The sequence below is a fragment of the Sycon ciliatum genome, chromosome 12, assembly GCF_964019385.1.
Source record: "Sycon ciliatum chromosome 12, ocSycCili1.1, whole genome shotgun sequence".
NCBI lineage: Eukaryota > Metazoa > Porifera > Calcarea > Leucosolenida > Sycettidae > Sycon > Sycon ciliatum.
Window position 1 is genome coordinate 7,095,435 of NC_088654.1, and position 22,721 is coordinate 7,118,155.

The window sequence follows — 22,721 nt, forward strand, 5'->3', positions numbered from 1 at the left end:
GCTTACACCAGGTTTTACTGTATTAGGAATGGGTTTGCTCCCAAACTGGAGCTCGCGCTATTCCGCCGACGACTTGACACTTGACTGACTCACGACTGCCTCAAACTCGCAGCCTCTATTTTTACTGTACTGTACACAAAATCGACAACCATGTGTTTTTGCTGTACATTCATTGGTGTCTGATATGGTGATAAAGTGAACAACAGAATAACATTACTTCCTCCGTATACAAAAGCTTCGTGACTTTTTTAAGGCTGCGCAGAGCAATGCAATTGTTTAGCTTGACATAGAATAACACTCGTGGCATTGCTTAACCTATTTATAAGCAATATACAAAGACAAAAAGCAACTCAGACGAATGATATTGAGTTTATTCCGAGTGTTCTTTGCTCTTGTCATTCAAGCGAATTTTCGTTTGACATCAGGGGATGGGGAACTTTGTGTGAACACCCGTGGCTTTGAACGCGAAAGTTGAAGGAAACGCGAAACAAACTTGAACTACTTCACACAAAAATTGATGAAACAGTCAAGTGTGCCGAGTCATAACATTACGACTTACCTGAACAATGTGTTCCATTTCCTTGGTAACCAGTTAAACATGCACATGTATATGAACCAAGGATGTTGCTACAGTTAGCGTTGGCATGACAACCATGTGTTCTTGCTGTACATTCATTGTTGTCTGATATAGTGATTCAGTGGACAACAGAATAGCATTAGGAGCCATTCGTAAATGTGGATATTTATTTAGAAACCAAAACTAGTTGTTTAATTAAGGGGAATATCAGTATTTTACGGATGATCCTTAATGTGCAAGTCATTAGAGACGTTCCGCACTACGTGAAGTTGAGCAACCTTACGTTAGTAGGCGGGAAAACCCGTGAACTCGCGAGTTTGCACTTAACCTATGGAGAGTTGTCTATGTATAGTACATAGGTAGGGCTCTGATAACGGAGGTGCTCCGTAATCGATTGGGGTGCAAAATTTTGACTCACTCCCTAGGTCGACCCGGTCGTACACTGCCGCGTTCCGAGTTGCCAAGGGCAGCTATATCATTCTAAAACTACATATGGCGGAACACAGACCGGCATGGAGTGTAGGTTACACTTTCCATAGATCCACTGCATTTGTTACTAACGTAATTATGTCGTGCGGAACCTCTCAATCGTCAGAGATGTTTTGCAGAGCGAAAATTCAAGCGAATTTTCGTTTGACATCACGGGAAGGGGAACTTCATGTGAACGCCCGTGGCTTTGAACGCGAAAGTTGAAGGACAAGCGAAACAAACTTCAACTAATGTGCACAAAAATTGATGAAACATTCAAGTGTGTCGAGTCATAAAACTACGACTTACCTGAACAATGTGTTCCATTTCCTTGGTAACCAGTTAAACATGCACATGTATATGAACCAGGGATGTTGCTACAGTTGGCGTTGGCATGACAACTATTTGTTTTTGCCGTACATTCATCGGTGTCTGATATGGTGATACAGTGGACAACAGAACAGCATAACATGCTAGTCATTGGGCACTTTCGATTACATATTTGGACCCAGCGCACTTCAACCCTGTTTGTGTCAACCCTGCCAGTGAAGACGACACTTTTGGCTGGTTTGGGCCGCTGTGCGTAGGTCCTATATGAAACTTGGTACACTAAAAGTCGTTTGATGGCCGTGTAAGGTAGGTGGTCGCTGTATCCAGTGCCGTTTATGTGTAGAACAGTCAATGCATGAAAAAAGCGGTCATTAAGAGCAGGTGGTCGCTAAACCCAGAGGTCGCTTACACCAGGTTTTACTGTATTAGGAATGGGTTTGCTCCCAAACTGGAGCTCGCGCTATTCCGCCGACGACTTGACACTTGACTGCCGCAAACTCGCAACCTCTATTTTTACTGTACTGTACACAAAATCGACGAAACAGTCAAGTGTGCGGAGTCATAAAATTGCCACTTACCTGAACAATGTGTTCCATTTCCTTGGTAACCAGTTAAACATGCACATGTATATGAACCAGGGATGTTGCTACAGTTAGCGTTGGCATGACAACCACGTGTTTTTGCTGTACATTCATTGGTGTCTGATATGGTGATACAGTGGACAACAGAATAGCATTAGGAGCCATTCGTAATTTTATTTAGAAACAAAAAGTAGCTGTTTAAGGCGGGGGTGAGCGCCTGTTCGTTTCTCGAAATATACCGATGCACAGTTTGTATGTGTGGGCACATCCAGCTAGAAAAGAATAATCTATACTATGTGCCGTATGTATGTGTTCGTTTCTCAAGGCGGGGGGGGTTGAAGAGAAATGACTAGTTTTCGTGTCTAAATGAGAGAGCTATGCTTTTTTGTCTTGATGACCTAGACAAAAAAAGCATAGGGATATTATAAATTTGAAACTCGGATGTTGAGCCATAAATAAATGTAGAAAGGAAAAGAACATATGGATACCAGTTAAGAGTAACTCTCCATTACTGTAACTGGATACAATATACAGTCCGAAAGTGCAATAACTAGGCACAAAACTGAAAAGAGTACTGAGACATTCGACGTCCTGACACCTAGCTTCAACACATCTCCGTAGCGCTAACCGACAGCCTTCCAACTTGGAAGGTTCAAGGTTATGGAAAGACCCTAGAGGGGAAGGCAAGCGTTACTCTTAACTCGTATCCATATGTCCTTTTCCTTTCTACATGTTATAAATTCTTATAAATTTCTACTTTTTTGTTTTTAGACATAACCTGGGATTTCGAACCCGCACTATCGCCCTGCATGCATCCCCGGACCCCGATACACTTCGCATGCATACTAATTCTTCCAAGTTGCTTCACGTTATGATCTTGTATTTGATATATGAATATGCATTGTGGCCAGCCGTCTTTGATTGTACGGTATGGGACAGGTACGGTACGGGACAGGTACGGGACAGGTACGGGACAGGTACGGGACAGGTACGGGACAGGTACGGGACAGGTACGGGAAAGGTACGGGACAGGTACGGTTGAGGGTAATACGACACCATCTACCGCCTTGATGACGGCAAAAAAAGAATAGGGATGTTATAAATTTTTCAATTTTCCTATTTTCAGGCATTCCCAGGGATTCGAACCCGCACTATCGCCCTACATGCATTTCCCCATACACTTTGCATTCATACTCATTCTTCCAAGTTGCTTCACGTTATGATCTTGCGTTTGAAAGCCCTTTTGAATAGTGCGGCGAGCTATATGTGGCCAGCTGTGTTTGATGGTACGGTACGCTACGGGACAGATACGGGATAGCGCCAGGCGTGACACAAACACACAAACAGTTACCAAATTAAAGCTGTGGGGACCCTGGCTCATCTGCATAGCTAAGGGAATAAATAACAGTATTTGTTTGAAGAAGAGGTTGGTGCGACTTCGGTGATACTAGGGGAAGAGTGTGTTGCTCCCTACATGGGAGCTCGCGGTTTTCCTGCCGACTTGAATTCTCACTTGACTGACTCACGACTGCCATCCAGAGCACACGAGAAGTCCATCGAACCGTCCACTCGGCAAACCTGCAAGAAAGCACCACTCCCTGCTCAATACACAGTGTTTCAGTCGGGAGTCAGTCAATCAGAATTCAAGTCGGCAGGAAAACCGCGAGCTCTCAAGTAGGGAGTCTGCCCCTAGTATTTGTTTGTTTAGCTTTATTTTACTTCACCAGAAGCACAGGCAAAATCTGCCTTCTCACTGAGCGTACTGCCACAGTTCTCGCAAAATGATGAAGGTGGTCATATAAGAAAAGGAGGAAGAGGAAAATACAATCATGAACAAGGCACAAAGAGAAGACGGAAACAAATCAATGGGGGAGTACCACAAGTAACGAATTTGAATTTCATGAATTTTTTCATGAAAATAATGCAACGGATCCAAAGGTTCCAGGGCTGAGGGAATATTTACGGATGACCCCTAATGTATAAGTCATTACAGGCGTTCCGCACTACGTGAAGTTGAGCAACCTTACGTTAGTGGGCGGGAAAACCAGTGAACTCACGAGTTTGCACTTCACTTATGGAAATTTGTCTATGTAGAGTACGTACGTAGGGCTCTGATAACGGAGGCGCTCCGGACGTGTATTGGGGTGCAAATTGTTGACTCACTCCCTAGCTTGACCCGGTCGTACACTGCCGCGTTCCGAGTTGCCAAAGGCAGCTATGTCATTCGAAAACTACATATGGCGGAACACAGATCGGCATGGATTGTAGGTTAGACTTTCCATAGATCGACTACATTTGTTACTAACGTAATTATGTCATGCGGAAACTCTCTATCGTCAGAGATGTTGTGCAGAGCGAAAATTCAAGCGAATTTTCGTTTGACATCACGGAATGGGAAACTTCTTGTGAACGCCCGTGGCTTTGAACGCGAAAGTTGAAGGAAACGCGAAACAAACTTGAACTGCTTCGCATCAAAATTGATGAAACAGTCAAGTGTGCCGAATCATAAAATTACGACTTACCTGAGCAATGTGTTCCATTTCCTTGGTAACCAGTTAAACATGCACATGTATATGAACCAGGGATGTTGCTACAGTTAGCGTTGGCATGACAACCATGTGTTTTTGCTGTACATTCATTGGTGTCTGATATGGTGATAAAGTGAACAACAGAATAACATTACTTTCTCCGTATACAAAAACTTCGTGACTTTTTTAAGGCTGCGCATAGCTATGGAATTGTTTAGCTTGATTAAGAATAACACTGGTGGCATTGTTTTTAAAACCTATTTATAAGGTATATACAATGACAAAAAGCAACTCAGACGAATGATATTAGAGAGGTTCCGGGGTACGATTTTCCGTGCCAAAATCCGTATGGGCGCTACGAATTTTTCCAGGCGTGCTCCATACGATTTTTCGGCACGAGAATCCGTGTGGACTGGCTTTCATACGAACCATGCTTCGTATGGAGATTTGCGTCATCGGGTGCAGAAAGATTTTTTCGCTTACAAATTTGGTTCGAGAAACATCGATTTTTCGCGGGAAGTTTTGATTTCGGTACAAATTTTCAAAATAAAAAGGCATCGCGCGGGAATGTGACGTGTTTGCGATCGTAACCTAGGCAATGACGGCAAACACATAAGTTCCGTACCCCGGAACTTTTCACTGCTCGATACCCCGGAACTTTTCACTGCTCGAAAACGACGTATAAAAATTCCGTAGAGCCTCCACGGATTTTGGCACGAAAAATCGTACTCCGGAACCTCCCTATTGAGTTTATTCCGAGTCTTCTTTGCTCTTGTCATTCAAGCGAATTTTCGTTTGACATCACGGGATGGGGAACTTCGTGTGAACAACCGTGGCTTGGAACGCGAAAGTTGAAGGAAACGCGAAACAAACTTGAACTACTTCACACAAAAATTGATGAAACAGTCAAGTGTGCCGAGTCATAACATTACGACTTACCTGAACAATGTGTTCCATTTCCTTGGTAACCAGTTGAACATGCACATGTATATGAACCAAGGATGTTGCTACAGTTAGCGTTGGCATGACAACCATGTGTTCTTGCTGTACATTCATTTGAGTCTGATATGGTGATAAAGTGAATAACAGAATAACATTACTTCCTCCGTATACAAAAAAATCGTGACTTTTTTTAAGGCTGCGCACAGCTCTGGAATTGTTTAGCTTGACTTAGAATAACACTGGTGGCATTGTCTCACCTACCGTATTATCTCTAATATAAGCACAGTCTCCAATAATAGCATGTCTCCAAAAATAGAACACCTTGGGGCGGCATTCAAAAATAAAATGCTCAGCCTCCATTATAAGCACACTGTGTAAGTTCATTATCTGTATCGGCGAAAAAAACCCTGAAATGTGTGTGTCTGACATGAATTTGGCATGGCAACATGCCTCTGAAATGAGGTTGAAATAATAATGGAACAGTCTCCAATAAAGGAACGTCTCCATTAATAGCACGGGGTGGAGGTACATTGAAAAAATAAAGGACCGTGCTTATATTAGAGATAAAATGGTATTTATAAGCTATATACAAAGACAAAAAGCAACTCAGATGAATGATATTGAGTTTATTCAGAGTCTTCTTCGCTCGTGTCATTGTCACCTGATGACGCTGACTTCGCATCGTCAACAGTCGCTGCTTCTGCTCGCATTTCGTTCAGCTTCTTGTCAGCTGCAGTGATGATCCGACACGGGACTTTGGCTACGTCCTCGTCATCTCCAGAGCTGTGTACGCCTCGGTGTCGACTATATTCAGTCGTTTCGCCCGCGACCTCCATTATGTCGTGAAACGGGTCGTACAAGCACATCCGAATGCTTCGCATTTTCTCGGGAGGATACCCCTCCCAGTATTCTACAACGGCTTCGGGGAGGTCGCTGTGATTCCCCTTCCCTACAAAGGAGACGTCTGGTTGTGCCTGGTTGCACGACGACTTCAATGTTTCATCTTGCCGTGACTGAGTCTGTGAGCGGAACAGCTTTATGACTATGTTCTCATGCTGCGTATGAGGCCGCGTGCCGCGTGCCGTCGGGCTGTAAGTACAGAGCCTAGCCAGCTTCAAGGCAGAGAGTGCCGCGTGACTCCACGTATATCTACCAGTGCTCAACCCCGAGCACCACTGCAGCTTTGTCAGTTTCGAGCCAAAAAGGTTTTTACTTGACTCATGAGTTCCAGTATCGGCAACGACCTCACACGCATGGCTTTCTTGGAGAATCTGTTCGGAATCAACTAAACGTACCTCGACATGAATGTGGGTTGTCGATGACAGCCTTTAGCGCGGTTCGTTGAGCGGGAATTTTGTATACGGAGGAAGTACATGCAAGTGTTAACGGGCTCCCGTAAGAAGACCATAGGTCTGTGGGAAACACCCTAGTAAAATAAATAAAATAACAAAAATTGCAAGTGTTATCTAACATCACCTTTGGAACATTGCCACCTGATTCCCTGAGAATATCGCGTAACGGAGTACAGAACACGTTCTCAAACACTCCATATCGTGTTACACACACTTGAAAAGAATGAAAAGCGTTTCTGCTGTAACTCTGAGTTTCCTTGGTTTTAACCGATCATCAGACAGCAATCGCCTTACACAATGCCATGGTACTATTGTTACGCTGGGTTGCAACATTCATGGTCTATAGCAGTACTCTCAGTGCAGGGTCAGAATCCATTTTCGTCTGATGATCGATTCAGTTCTTGAAACTCAGAGTCAGCAAACAGCAACTGCTCGTTCTTCGGTCTGTGTAAGCAGCCATTTGCAAGATTTGTATCGCATCATTTCTTCTCCCTCCAGTTCATATCCTGAAGAAAATGGTTGTAGTGACTTGGACAGTACTTGGAGAATTGGGTACTCTTCCCTACGTGAGAGCTCACGCTTTTCCTGTCGACTTACTCGTGTGAGAATTCAAGTCGGCAGGCAACGCGCGAGCTCTCAATTTAGGGTACAATACACAGTGATTTATCGAATGGAACTTGGAATTCGAGTTCTTCGGAAGTGAACGTTTGTCTTATCAGTGTAATTCTTTATGGACGTTTCACTGGATTTGAAATACTTGGTCCGACTTTTTAAAATGTGCGTTTCGCTTCCAACATCAACCAAACAAATTCAAATAATCTCAGGACGGAATAAACTTTCCAGCTATCTAACACTATCATTCAGTTGTCAATTTGTGATGTTGAAGAAGAAATGGCTCCAAATCCAAAGGAGGCAGCGGCTCAGGATCCTAGTTGACTCGAGCATTTTGCGTCCAAATTTTGTCGTCAGAGGACTCCTGTTGCTTCTCGCGCAACACAGAGAAGGCCTGGTGCTGAAATCAACACCCCGCTGCGATGGAGGATTGTCACGGAGTACCAGAACCTCCTGGGCGATCGGTCTCGAGTGCCTCCTGGCGGATTGAAATCGCTGCAATCGCTGTTTCCTTGGCAGAATTTCAGGAAACGCGTTTTCCAGAAACTCGTGCAGAAAGCACCAGCATCGCTCCATCCAGATCGCAGTCGTTCACAATGTGGCGGCCGGCGAATCAAGATCATAGAAGAGATCGTCGAGAAGTTGATCGAAATAAATAACCGGCCTTGAGGTCGACTTTCAGGCGACAACCTGGCTGGAAAACTGAAGCGCAGAAAGGGTGAATTATCCGGCGGATACGGTGCGGAGTCCTCGGATCACCTGGTCACCGCGCCAGCAGGCGACAACTTTCACACCAAGGTTCAACTCGAGTTCAACTCGAGTGACAGGACTGCGCCCCAAAAAGGTCAAACGGGCTAGTAAGTTGTACCCTGCAGGCACGGTGACCAGGTGACTGGTGTACGCAGGAGCACGTGACCGCTTGTTCAACCATGTTCGATTGGGAATAAAGGAGGAACGCTGCATCGCAGCCTTTTCGGACCAAAACCAGTCGACTCAGCGTCCCAAAGACTACAACATATGGGCCAATGGCGGTCATCCGTGCTTTTATAAGAACGAAATGGCGCTTTTAGTGACATTTTGCATACAAATCCCCATCTAGTAGGGCGCAGTCACCCAGTTTCGGTGGAAGTGCGCGAGTTCGATTGGGATTCAAGTAGGAAGGGAGCGTCTCAGCTTCCTCGGACCAAGACCATTCGACTCAGCACCCCGAAGACTACAACTGGTGAAAATTAGATTTTAGGGTATACTTCCCCTTTAATAAGTCGGACCAAGTACTGCCATGGCAACATCACCACTGTGACGTCATGGCAATTTCACCACGACAACGATATGGCAACAGCACCATGAGTCATTTGAACAACGGTACAGGCTGTCACATACCAACTGTGAAGAGAAGGCTAGTGTTGCTGTAGCCGGTGAACGAGTCGCCAGTTGCCGGGAGAGTGATGTTGACTAGAGCTCTCAATTGGAATGCATAGTTTCCAGCGGCCAGATTACCTGCAGTGAAAATACATATAGTGAGCAATCAGGTAGGCAGCCAATGAGATCCGTAAATAGGGCTGCAAGGAATATTCGAATATTCGATTGATATTCGTTAGGAACCCGATGGAAGGAATATTTTCCCCTTTAGAAAATTCGTTCGTTTTGACACGTGCGCACACTCTGCTTCTGTCGATCAATTTGTAGTAATTCTTGAACAGATGGAGTGATACGTACATGTGTTATGTGCTGAGAAAGGGGACTGTGACTCACAAGAGTAGTGGACATGACTCCACTAGACATCTACTTGGTCTAGAACAACTGGGGACTAGCCAAACTCTTTCTAAGATTCTTTTGGTATAGAATATTCGATTCATTTACAAAACAAATCGATTTAGTTCCTATTTAAATAATTGTTTCGACCTTAGAGATAATCCAGCATTTTGAGAGAATATTCGTTATTCATTCGTTATGGATGAGTATTCGTTCGTCTGTGAAATAGAATATTCGTTGCAGCCCTATTCGTAAATGACGCTCAACACACACACTAGAAAACAGAACTGTATTCCTTGCGGACGCACCTACGTCTAACTAAACAAAGTCAAGGGTTCGCAAGAGACTTGGCCGGAGGCCGGGTTCTCCACATCCGTAGGAACGCCAGCACCCCCAAGGATGAAGGCGCAGATACAGCACCTAAATCCAGGGGCGTAGCAGCCAGTCCGGCCGGACCGGCTTTGACCGGACCACTTTTTCGCCCAGAAGTGCCCAGAATGCAGGATTTTGTACCCTAATTTCAAAACATTTCCCCGGAGGATACCTCCAGACCCCCCTCCAACCGGACTACCTACAACGGCGGTGCTACACGCCTGAAATCGGTGGGCGGTGAGGAGATCTGACCCACCAAAGTAAAAATTCAACATGTAAATGTATAGCCAGTAATGTATCATTATTACAGTAGGCGTATAAGCTATAAGAACGAAATATGAACTTTACTGGGATCTTACATACATGTACCAAGGGCAGTGGAAGGTAATTTAGTGTGGGACGGTCAGCCATCTGAAGTCCAATTTACTCGTGGGGGAGGGGTGGCGCAGCGGAAATGTTTTGAAATTTAGAGCCCAAATCGGTGTATTTTCTTGATTTACGTGGCACCTGGGGCAAAAAGTGGTACGGTGAATACCGCAATGACTGTGGCGTGTCTGACGCCCCTGCTTGCCCCTGCTTGCCCCTGCTTGCCCCTGCTTGCCCCTGCTTGCCCCTGCTTGTGCTCGTGTAGATTCCGAAAAATATTGTTGTTGCCACACATGATGTTCGGCCTCAATACCAAAAATCTGCAATTTTCTAACACCTCCGTCACCCGCATACATTGTGCCTGAACCTTTGCGTGTTAGTATTTAGTCATCCTGTCCTGGATTGGCCCAATCAAACACACCCTTACTCTGTGTGAACATTCCATATGTTCTGAGAACCCCAGAGCCAATGCATACCACTAAAACCGTCCGTTCTAAAGCAATACTTCGGACATCAAGCGCGCCCGTGGACGACCCCACAAGAGATGGGTCGACAACATCAGAGAAGACCTCAAGCCTCTGAATGTGCCGATTAAGAAATGCCTCAACCTCGCCACCAACAAGCAACTCTGGTTAACAATCATTGACAGGTACATGACCCCCGTATGATTCGTTTTATGCGGGCAATATGCGACCTGTTCATATTATTATTCGTTTTTGGGATCGGCCCAATCAAACACACTCTTACTCTGTGTATATGTTCCAGTTGGTGCAGTGGGACCAGCACCGGTGATGCAAGGCACAAATTCAGTCTTATTGCTGCCTATATCACTGTATTGATCCAGATCCTCACAGTAGAGATCCACACCACACGGGATCATGCCTTGATGACTGCTGACCGGTGTGCTACTGCTCGAAGACTGTGTGTGGGTGGGTGTACACAAACATTGACACACAAACATTATACATGTACACACACACGGACACACACACATGGACCCTTGCACACAGAGAAACACACACATGGACACACACACACAAACACAGAGAAACAAAAACAATTACACTCTAAAAAAAGCAAGGTCCCGGGTTCGAGTCCTGGTTGGTGTGGAATTTTTGTTTCTCTCTTCATGCAGTTCACTTCCCCAGCTAATCCTTAGAAACTCAAATAAAACGAAGCAATACTTTAGAGATAGCAAAACCACCACCACCAGAAAAGCAACAACAACAAAAAAACAAAAAAAACAGATCCTGTCCAGCATTCAGCAGGCTTTTCCCGTGATGCCAGGACCCTGGAACACAGGGTAAGCCAATCATTAAATGGGGCAACAAACCCCAGGGCACAGCAAACAGTCCCTGGCAACAAGTATCAAGTCTGGCCTTTATTCCTGGGTCCAAAGACCCGTGAAATGTTTAAGACAACTCCAACAATGTGCAGTTGACTCCACATATAACAAACTCACATATAACAAACTCACATATCAAACTCACATATAACAAACTCACATATAACAAACTCACATAATAACAAACTCACATATAACAAACTCACATGTTATATTATAACAAACTCACATTATAACAAACTCACATATACAAACTCACATATAACAAACTCACATAGCGAATTTCGTGAGAATTACAGAGAACCATTGTCCATACCCCAGTTCTAACCTACCATATATGGCCCAGAATCTGCGAAAACCAGGCTTAGGGTGAAATTTCACAAAATGACTTTTTCCTATTTTCAGCTTCTACTGGGCATGGGAGGTCAGGAAACAAAATATTACAGGTGTGGGTCGACTCATAGTGGTGTTAACCCTTTATTACCGGCCTGCAGACTTTCGATCATATATGATCGAAAGTCTGTAGGCCAGTAATATCTTCGTAACTCCATCATTGCGAATTCAACAATCGAAAGGTCTATTTGGTAGCGGAAACTCCAAGCTATCCAATGCAACAATCGCCGAAGAGTTACGATGTCGGACGCCAGAGATATCGCGTGCCGTATTCTCATCTCGGCAAATTCAAATTTTTGATCGATCACTTCGCCATTTTTGGGGAAAATCCCTTTTCGTGTGCTCTTTGAGCGACTAAGCACATCATAATGACGTAGTCGGCTGAAGTTTGAATCGTCTCAAACAAATTTGAGCGTTCTGCGATGAAGGAGAGTGGAATGGCGTTGATGGGACGAATTTGCTTGCATATCAGGCTTGGAGACGACTTTGCTGTGTTACCGCGCCGGATTTGTGGCGACTGGATAATGAAGCTTGGTACCCTGGTGTTGCTCTCGCCAAGAGCTTTCCAACGAGCCCTAGATTGTGAAAATCAAGTGAAGGAGACCAAAGTTATGACCTGGTGAAGTTGGAAATTGTGCTGAAATTCGTAATTCTGGTGCATGCTGTGCAAGTAATCCGGTAATAAAGGGTTAAAAGTATCTCAAACAAACCAGGGTATTGTGTTAAAAAATCCAAAAAAACACAAAATTGTTATCATAGGAAAGAAATGAATAGAGATCCACCAGACTGAAGGAAGAGACATGGATGATTTTTGTTTAGGTGACATGACAAGGTAGGCATGTGAGGGCAGGCTTGTTGTGGCCCCTTGGTGCTGCAGGCTGTAGTGGCCATGCACAGTTCTGCATGAATTTTGTTTGCTCCTCACTCAGCACATTCTGGGGCTGCATACATGTACTGGCATGCTCTGGCGCTACACACCACAAGGAAACCCGACTCCAGTTGAGATGGCACCTTTTGAACGATTCAAAACCAAGCAAGAACACAGCCTTTCAAGCTGTTCCATTGTTCGTAGTATGCGCATAGTGTGCTGGCATGCTGCAGTGTCTGCTTGGTGCTGACCAGCAAGTGAAATCTCGGCACGCCGTACAATCCCTTGCAGCTAGCTGCCCAGCGAGGAAAGTCTCGAGTGGAGGCCTCTTAGCTCTCTCGATCTGCTCGCTCATTCGCCTGGCATTCAGTAGCACTTCATCCAGCCAAGGACTTCAATCAAAACAGTTTTCACACTGCGCTTCTAGCCTTTTTCCTCGTGAACTTGCTGCAAACGTATGAGCTCTGTTGCGCGTGTTCCCTTTGCGTGAGGCCCAGAAACAGCTAGTAGCTCCGTACTTCGATTGGCTGGATCGATGTCGTCCAGGTTCTCCTCGCTATCGCCTTCACCACTCTAACTGGAGATGGTTTCTTCACCATTTTCCGCAAGCAGCAGCTAGCGCAGAAATTTCGCCATCCCTGAGTGAAGGAGATGGAATCCGTTCGATCAGCTCAAAAACTCGTCGTTGTGACTAGAGGAGTAGCAGGTAATATTCTACCGGAAGCCCTTTGACTTCCCTGACTGCTGAAACCCTTCCTGCCATGACTGCCACTTCTTCAAACAAGCGAGAATCTCTTTGGTTCCACTTCACTGCACTCGAGCGGCCACGCGACAAAACCTTTTTACAAAACATCATTTTTCTCAAAAAAATCATTTCACCCTAAGCCTGGTTTTCGCAGAAGTTGGGCCATATGTGCATTTCTGTTTTATCGAACTTCGGCTATAAAGAACTGATTCTCCTGCACAATGGTGCTTGCTATAGATCAACAGTCCACTGTAGATGGCACGACTCACCCCTGGGCATGGGTTGATCTGACACGGTTCCGTGATGATCTTGAACGTGCAGGCAGGGTCTGTCACCGGGGGGCCATGCGACTGACCAACGAGAGTGACTGTGCGAGTACCCTGACCGCATGTCTTGGAGCACGCACTCTGAAAGCACAGACAAACACATACTGTATTGCCTCCATAAGCAAGCGCAGTCTCTTGTAGAAGCCCAGTCTCCATTATAAGTGCACTCCAAGAGGGCTTCGGGATTATCTTATCGTATGTCTGTTGTAGTGTTGGCTATCCCGATACAGTTTTCTTGTCACTACGCTTACCTTATTTTAAAACGTTTTACTGTAGACACAACCTACTCGTTGTAAGAGGAGAGAAAAATAGCAGGACAACACAACAATGCGAAGAGAAGGGGCTCCAAGAAAGAACCTGTGCTGATGAGGCAAGCCAACAGTGAGTACACTGCGCATACATTAGATGCCTGGTACATAACAAAATTACGGAAAGGCACGGAACAGCATCCTGTCTTGGAGCTTCTCTCCCGGGATTTGTTTCAAATGGTTCTTCACATTCTGTATCACAATCAGTGGTTTGACAAAATAGGTTACTTCAAAAATGCTACAAGGAATGGCGGTGTGGGGAAAGAGTGAGTGTGAGAGAGAGAAATAGAGAGAGAGAGACAGAGAGAGACAGAGACAGAGAGACAGAGAGAGACAGGGAGAGACAGGGAGAGAGACAGAGAGACAGAGAGAGACACAGAGAGACACAGAGAGACAGAGACAGAGAGAGACAGAGAGAGAGAGAGAGACAGAGAGAGAAAGAAAGAAAGAAAGAGAGATAGAGAGAGAGAAAGAGAGAGCGAGAGAGAAAGAGACAGCACTTCAAACAGCGGGTAGGATTCTGCCCCCCCCCCCCCCCCGGCCCCTCCCCAACACACATGCATTTACGTGCACACAAACATGTAAGCAGGTAATACATGAGCAGCGGCAATGGGCTTGGGAACTGTCCGGACCTCTGGTCGGTTGAGCATGGCAGACACCTCCAGCACCATCTCACCCCATGATAGACCCATGTGCCTGCCAATAAGTTGTGTGTATCCTGGAAAAAAAACTCACAATTGCAGCACGGCGGTAGCGACAAGCCTGCTGAGATTGGATTATGCGACATTCAAATGCCACACTGCTCATACTATTTGCATTGTTCGTCGTGAAGCTGAAACAGACACCGGACAACACAACAAAACACGAGAATGGATGAATAGATGACTAGTGATCTCTTTCCATTCAAGCAGTGGTTACCATTGCAATAATCTGCTAAGCAATAACAATACATCATGACACATAGATTCGTATGCGCATTTGGGAAGTGATTTCCAACATCCATGTTCACGGCCAAAGGGGATTTCCCGTTTCCAACTTTCCCTCAAACCAGTGAAAACAAAGAGGATATCCAAGTTCACCAAACGGCCCTGATTTTCCGTACACAGAACAAAAAAGTGGCAAGTTGTTCATTGAGTGGATGAGTTGAGATGCAGACTGAAGTACATGCACGGCCTGTGACACTATGTGAACAAGTTGTTGTTGCATTCAATGCTGTCCTTCAGCCAGGCACAACGATTTTGATTAATAAGGCATTTTTGGAACAGTCCACCACTCAACACTGCGCTCCTAACTGCACTCCTCTACCCCACGTGAGAGCTTGGAAGCTCAGGGCCCTATGCTATGCTTTTTTGCCTTGATGACCTAGGCAAAGAAAAGCATAGGGATGTTATAAATTTTTCATTTCTCCTATTTTTTCAAGACATAACCTGGGATTCGCACCCGCACTATCGCCCTGCATGCATCACCCGATATCGCTATACACTTCGCATAGATGCAAATTCTTCCAAGTTGCTTCACGTTATGATCTTGCATTCGAAAGCCCTATTTGAATATAGTGGCCAGCTGTTTGTGGCTAGCCGTCTTTGATGGTACGGTACGGTACGGGGCAGATGCGGTCGAGGGTAATACGACAGCGTCTACCACCTTGATGACCTAGGCAAAAAAAGCATAGGGATGTTTTCAATTCTCCTATCTTTTCTAAATTATACTCCGCTTGGAACGCTTCCAGACCATCAGCTAGCAAGGCTGTATAAACTGGTGCTGGAATATTGGATGCCAGTTCTTTTCTCACCGAAGTATCAGATTCTGTCCGAGACGGTCCACGACCATGACAAAGAGAACACCATTGCATGATTCTTTTCCTCTACCATAGACCGCACAGTTTCCATGTGTGCAGCTGCAGTAGCACGACCCGAATCAGCACGATTAAGCCTCCTATGCTCATTTTTTGCATTTGCGTCGTCCGACGTTTCCTGGGACCGGCGCTGACTCTGCCGATCACGGGCGTTCTGGAGTTCTTTCCAGAAAATTTCCCAAACAAGACAAGGCAATTGTCTAAGATCTTCAGGCTGCGTTCAATGCTCTATGTGTAGTGGACAGAGCCAGTCATGCAATACTCAGGTTGTGTATAGTGCTCTATGTGCAGTGGACAGAGCCAGCCATGCAATACTCACACAGCAAGAACAGTAACCAAAACCTGTTCTGTTGTTACTTAGAGTGTCGTGTTAAGAAACACTCGTCAGACAGCATGACATCAGGACGTGGTTGTGCCATTGCTATGAGAGTGTTGTTTGTCAGGCATGGAGGACTAACCTGAAGTTCGCCGTGTTGCCAAGACTGCTGATGAAAAATGACGAGTTGTAAACGGTCAGGAACGGCGGTGGGAATTGCACGACTAGCTTGAACGGCTCATCGACCACTTGCACATGGACTGGGACGGACTGGCTCAGCATTGGGCGTCCCATGTCTATAGCCTGTACGTTTGTGTGTGATAGAGATGTGAAGGGGGTGGGGTGGGGATTTGAGAGTGATATGCATGTGAACACACGCATGAATGCACACACACGCAAGCGCGCACGCACACACACACACGCGCACACACACACACACACACACACACACACACATACACACACACACACACACACACACACACACACACACACACACATGAATGCACAGACGCACACACACACATGCTGGAGTCCATAAAGGGAAAGCATAACATGTGTAAACTCTCAAATTCCACTCTATCCTTCAATCCGCTTAACCCTAAATGGTGAAACCAAACTAGTCACGTATGTTCACTTAGAAAATAGCCTTTGTTGTTGTTTGTTGTTTAGCTTTATTTCACTTCACCATGAGCGCATGTAAACTCTGCCTTCTCACTGAGCGTATTGCCACAGTTCTTGCAAAAGTGATGAAAATACTGATATGAGAAAAAGGAAGAGGAAAAAAGGCCTTCCAAGGTGATAGCCGCTGATCACCTACAGTAGGTTCACGTAGAAAGTAGCCGTACAAGTTGCTAACCTTACCGTCAGTGAGAGGTTGTAGTGGCGACGTGTTTCCAACTCCAGCGTGGCATTGCGCTTGAGTTCACAGACGTACCGGCTGCCCACCCTCACTGTGCTGACGGCAAAGAGATGAGGCGGGGAACCGTCTGTTGTCGCAACACTGCAGGCTAGCTGACTGTTTAGAAGAGAGTCCTGTACAAGGGCAAGAAAAATGAATACCTACTCACAACTACATCTTGAGTACTTTACTTCTACTTCTAACTCTCGAGCAGGGTATTGCCGGGCAAGGCAAGACGAGGCACGGCTGGGATAGGCAGAGCAAGCTAGAGGGAGAACGGGAAGTCTGGGGGGAGACAGTGCTTAGCATGGTAGAGCAAGTTAGGAGGGAAGCAAGACAAGGCCAAGAGAGGCCAGGAAAGGCTGGACACGGCAGGCTTAGGCCAGGTACAGTGAAACCTCGTTATGATGAACATTGCTGAGACAAACTTTCGCTTTAGAAGAACAAGAATTCCAAACCCTATATTAAATAAATGACTGTATTTTACTGGGTATACAATAAGAATAAAAATACCGGTGGAAAAGGAGAAGGAAGAAGTGTTATGAGTTATGACTAACTGTCCACCAATGTAACCAGATCTTATCCGTTCAGCGAGCGCGACAAAATGGCACAAAACTGACAAGGAGTACTGAGACATTTGGAGACATTTTCCTGCTCCTTTTTCACCATAATTTAATTGGCTCACCATCCGAGTTGAATACAAATACCTCCCTATATAGTACACAAATACCATTGATCACCTGCAGTTCGTCCTAAAGAGGTTTTCTTTTATCCTCGTACTTACCGCATCAGTAGCGGCAATCGAGAGTATAACTAGCCCCACTGCTAATGTCTTCTCGACCTTGGCGGTGTAGAACTTCTGGTCAAACATAGGACGGTTGTCATTCAGGTCCTTCAGCGAGATGAAGATTGTCTGAAGAAGCAAAGGGAAGGAGAGAGAGGGAGATAGATAGATAGATAGATAGAAGGAGAATAAGACATAAGTTGGAAGGCTGTTGGAGTGCGCGTCCAAGATGTGCTAGAGCTGTTAGCCAGTTAGTTGTAGAACGTCAGTACCGCCGGTCAGTGTCGTGCAATGTTATCGCATGAGCTGATTGTTTAGTAACTGGTGGTGTTAGTGGACACTGGACAGTATAGCGTAACTTGTAGTTCCTTGGTTTTTCTCTTTTGTATAAATTAAACCTTGGCTCTCCATCTGAGTCCATAACAACATAATCATCAACGTAAAGTTGCTGTTGTGTTGAATCATTCACAAATGAGTTGAGTTGACTTGATTTCCCTGATCACCTCCTGGTCTAAACAATAATGCCAATGTTGTATAGCTTTTGTGTCCAAATTTTGTTTTGATTTGATTTCCCCAATCACTTTAGTTTGATGGTATGCATGAGGACTTGCCCGTACAAGTGGCTTTTTCCAGGATCATCACAGAAAGAGAACGAAGACAAAACAAAAGCAGAGCATGGTACCCTCTTCGGTCTGTTCTAGTGTCTTCTTCTGCAACACCTCAACCACTTTCCCCATTTACGATGCCTGATTGCAACGTCAACACGGAGACCTCTGGTCCGTAGAGTTGCTCTCAGTACATCGGCAAACTGTCCCAACATCCCCTTTCTCTTGTTTTTTTGTGTTCATAGTGAAAAAAGGCGACCAACCCCCCCCCATCTTACGGTGACTGATGACTTGCGATTATTGTCTTGCGGAGTTCCGTCGATTGCTTGCAACTCCAGCCTGAACCAGCGATCACCAGGGCTTTCGTAATCCAGTACTTTAGTACGGTTGATGCTAGCTGGGCCGCCGGCCTTCGACTGCATTTAGGAGAGAGAGAGAGAGAGAGAGAGAGAGATAGATAGATAGATAGAGAGAGAGTGAGAGAGAGAGAGAAAGAGGGAGAGAGAGAGAGAGAGAAGTGGGTTGTGAGTTGTCAAAAGAATGTCGAAGAAGACCAGCCATTTGCTTGTAAGTTTAAAAGAATTCGACAAATCAAAATCTAAAATTGGCAAACTCAAACTCCAGAATTCACAAAAACCAAAATTCATATAACTCAAACCCTGAGATTGGCAAACACAGACTTCAAAATTTATCAACTCGACCCTTGAATTCACATCATTTGCTGACCTGGCTGAGGGAGAAATAGCTTGTTCTGTCCTTGCCGATTTCGTTGGTTGCATTCAGAATGCTGACAAGTGGTAATCCATAGATAGCAGTGATGTCACTGTCAGAAACCTCAATCTGCAAAAGGGGTAGCACAGCAAATATGCACAATTAGTTTTCAGTATAACAATTTGGAAGGGTTCCAATTCTTAGAATAGCACAATAGTCATTCACCTATACGCTGTCCACATCAGTCTAGAAAAACAAATCAAAGATTTTCTCAACCAAACGTTTTCGTTCCCTTCTCATACAGGACTCATTCCCTGTGTGAGCCCATGGTGAGCTGTGTGAGGCCATGGTGATCTGTGTCAGTCAATGTTTAGCTGTATGAGTCCATGGTGAGCTGTGTCAGTCCATGGTGAGCTGTATCAGCCCATGGTGAACTGTGTGAGCCCATGGTGGGCTGTGTCAGCCGATGGTGAGCTGTGTGAGCCGTGGATGATTGGATGACTATTATACTATTATAAGAATTTAGTTTTCTTTCGGCATTTTCCCAAGTTAGAACATTTTCTGGTCCAGCCAGAGGTTGTGCCAATAAAAAAAAGAAAAGAAAAGAAATTCGACGGGTTCGCGTACCGGGCAGGTCAAGAACAAGGAGTCGTTCAACTCCCTGGTCAAGAACCACCTTTCCGCTTCCGTGGGTTGTCCGTGGGTTGTGTGAATGACTCATCACAATACACTGCTGTGCAAGTCTATTGTGTTCGACTTGCAACTACACTTCCAGGACGTCCACTAATGCAGAAATTGTCGAAAAGAGCCCAAAGTAACCACCAGTAGAAGTGTACTTTTGCAAAGACAGAAAGTAGAGGACATGCTGGGCATACGAATATACTGCACCAAGAACACACACCAGTTAGAGCATTGTTGGCCCCCCTCAATTGACTTTTTGCAAACTCGTGTCTCATATCTGCATCAAATGCCACACCCCGATTGCCTGATGTCCCCCGCAAATGAGTCTTAAAAGCGGGCTTGTTTCTGCAGTGCGAAGACACCATTGTTCAAATTTCCCTAACTCTGCCGGCCTGTGTGTTTTAAAACTATCCCACATGCAGAGGTCAAGATACCGCTGGAGAAGACAGCGCCCCCATCACAGGCAGACACTCACCGTGGTAATGACTGCCGAGTCTGGCACAAGACCGATGTCCTCATTGACGGTCACATTAGAGGCACTGGTGAAAACAGGGTAGTTGTCGTTGATATCAAGGATGTCAACCTGAATGTCAGAAAGAGAGGTCATTGTAACTTCATGAGTGCAATGATACCAAGACCAAGGCCATGCGGGCATCCCCGTCTTACTTGGTTTACGAATTTAAAGCCATGGTCCAATATGTCGTGCAGTTTCTCTCTCTCTCTCTCTCTTTCTCTCTCTCACTCTCTCTCTCTCTCTCACCTCTCTCTCTCCGCTGCTGCTACGCGCGTCGAAAATAACAGCTTGTTCTATGAGAGCACATAGGTTGTTCTATTGCCAATGACAATTCAATATCCCGTACGACCAGCATGGTTATGGGTGATACCAAGAGTACATACTATGTGCTAGCTTGTGGGGTTGGATTGCTGGTCAAACCACACTGCTCCAGAACCTGTACATACCGTCACATTAAGCTGGGTATGGAACTGGTTGTTGACGTACAGATCCAGTTCGACGTTCATTACGCTCGCAATTTCGTAGTCGGGAACGTAGCTGCCATTGATTCCCGTGTATAGCGTGCCGTTCGGATACGTCGTGAAGACGCTGATGTTATTGATGGTGTCGCCGCTGGAAAACTTGTAGGTGAGAAAGCCGGGCGCTCGGAACATGAAGTTGTCCGGGATTATGGCTACAAACACGTTGGGCTGCATGATCGACGGGCAATGAAAACAAGAACAGACAACGTCAGTGACAAACGTTTCTAAGAACTCACAGACGCCAGTGCAACCACCCATACATTAGAGTATCTCAACTCGAACTTTCCAAATACGGTCTCTTCGCCGCACACGTCACTTCAAAATAAATAAATAATTTTAAAATTCACCAAATTTTCGGACATGGCCCATTCTCAAGGTGAAAGCATTCAACGTCAGTGATGTCAAAAGAAACCAGTTTGCCGTGGACACCGGAGGTGCAGACTTCATTCAGACACGGGTGCTTTGTACAGGGTAGATGATTTATTCAAACATCTCAGTTGAGCTTCCACAAACCTGATTTTAAGGTTGGATTCGGTTAAAAAAATAATCTTGTCATACTGCTATAACCTCACCTACATTGTACTCCCATTGAAAGTCTATTATGTGACTTCAAAGCAGGGTACGTGGGAGTTGCACACTCTTGGGGACGATACCGTGTGGTCGGAAATAATAACCGTGATTTTATTACCACCTATCTGAAATAAGTGCCAAAACTCTTCGGGACTTTTTTGTGGATTTTTTCAAATTGGGTGAAATTTTGGGGCTTGTGAACTAATAAGCGCCTCGGCCAGTATCTCCAATATACGGTAAATTTGTTATATGGCCGGAAATGGGTTTTGGATATAACAAACACGGCCAAATTGTGTAATTCCAAGCTACTGCATTGTCAGAGCTGTCTGAGCTAGTTGAGCGCAAAGGCAAATTCAAACTCAGCTAGCTCACAACACCCCACAGTACAGCAAGAAGGCAGCAATGCCTGTACCTAGGGTGAAATAAGTAAGGATAACGAAAAATACAGTAAAACCTGGTTTAATTAAGCGACACCCCACAGTGCAAGCAAAAGCGGCCGTTAAACCCAGGTGGTCTTTAGAACCAGGTCCCACAGTGTCTGTGTAGAACTGTCGGTGCATGAAGAAATGGTCGTTAAGAGCAGGTGGTCGCTAAACCCAGAGGTCGCTTGAACCAGGTTTTACTGTAGCACTAAATTATCATGAACTGCCATTTTCAATATACTCTCTATTGCTGCCTGGCTGTACTCCCAAGTTGTCCTCTCCACTGTTACAAAGGCCCGGCGAGAGAGGAACGATTCCAAACGATCAGCGGTTGTACCCACCGTGTTCTCCTCGATCTTGACAGTGATAGCTAGTGCCTGTCTGCTGACTAAATGGACAACTTCGTTGTAGACCAGAGAACCAAATTGCCCGAGGGTATTGCTGTGGGAAAGCGAATCTAACAAACAACAGGAAAACAACAGACCGTGAACAAATGCCAGCACGTAAGGCTTGCCAATTTTTTTTGTTACCAATTTTCGTGTTGCATTTCCATTCATTGTGCATATTTTGCCCATAAAAGAAGCTTTCCGATTCACGAATGTAAGCAACGGAGAGAACATCAGCACATCCGGTTGCCATCGCAACACCAACGCACTGGGGATATCACCACTGTGGTAGTTCAGGGTCTTACGTCGTCCATCGACGACGGCTGAGTTGGCCAGCCGGACACCAAAGCAGTTGGCGCCAAAGAGAAAGAACTTCTTTTTCGTTTGCATGCTGATTGCTTGGCGAGTGGTGTAAGCGTCAGGTTGCTATGGTAGCATCAAAACCAGCAACGGCCAATGGACACAACACACCAACTGCTTACTGGGTAAACGCTATGCATGTGCTCCCTCCAGGAACTGAAACCCGGACTTCGCCGTGAGCCAATGGAGCCCTTTTCCCTTCCGCATCTCCCATGATTCCCGACTCCAAA

The 22,721-nt window shown here is 45.4% G+C and overlaps 1 protein-coding gene across 1 annotated transcript in view; it reads right to left on the bottom strand.

Annotated features, from left to right (window-relative positions):
- Positions 1-310: 310 nt before the first annotated feature.
- The window catches only part of LOC135827918 (uncharacterized), a 78,369-nt gene continuing 55,958 nt past the window's right edge, over positions 311-22,721 (bottom strand). The window contains exons 27-40 of the mRNA XM_065340355.1: positions 22,087-22,202; positions 20,679-20,921; positions 20,194-20,301; positions 19,053-19,166; positions 18,605-18,742; positions 17,722-17,850; positions 16,901-17,071; positions 16,179-16,339; positions 14,601-14,697; positions 13,501-13,638; positions 10,628-10,799; positions 8,771-8,887; positions 5,424-5,546; positions 311-315 (exon numbers count right to left, since the gene is read on the bottom strand). Coding sequence (XP_065196427.1) covers positions 311-315; positions 5,424-5,546; positions 8,771-8,887; positions 10,628-10,799; positions 13,501-13,638; positions 14,601-14,697; positions 16,179-16,339; positions 16,901-17,071; positions 17,722-17,850; positions 18,605-18,742; positions 19,053-19,166; positions 20,194-20,301; positions 20,679-20,921; positions 22,087-22,202 — 1,832 coding nt within the window. The remainder of the gene's footprint in view (positions 316-5,423; positions 5,547-8,770; positions 8,888-10,627; positions 10,800-13,500; positions 13,639-14,600; positions 14,698-16,178; positions 16,340-16,900; positions 17,072-17,721; positions 17,851-18,604; positions 18,743-19,052; positions 19,167-20,193; positions 20,302-20,678; positions 20,922-22,086; positions 22,203-22,721) is intronic.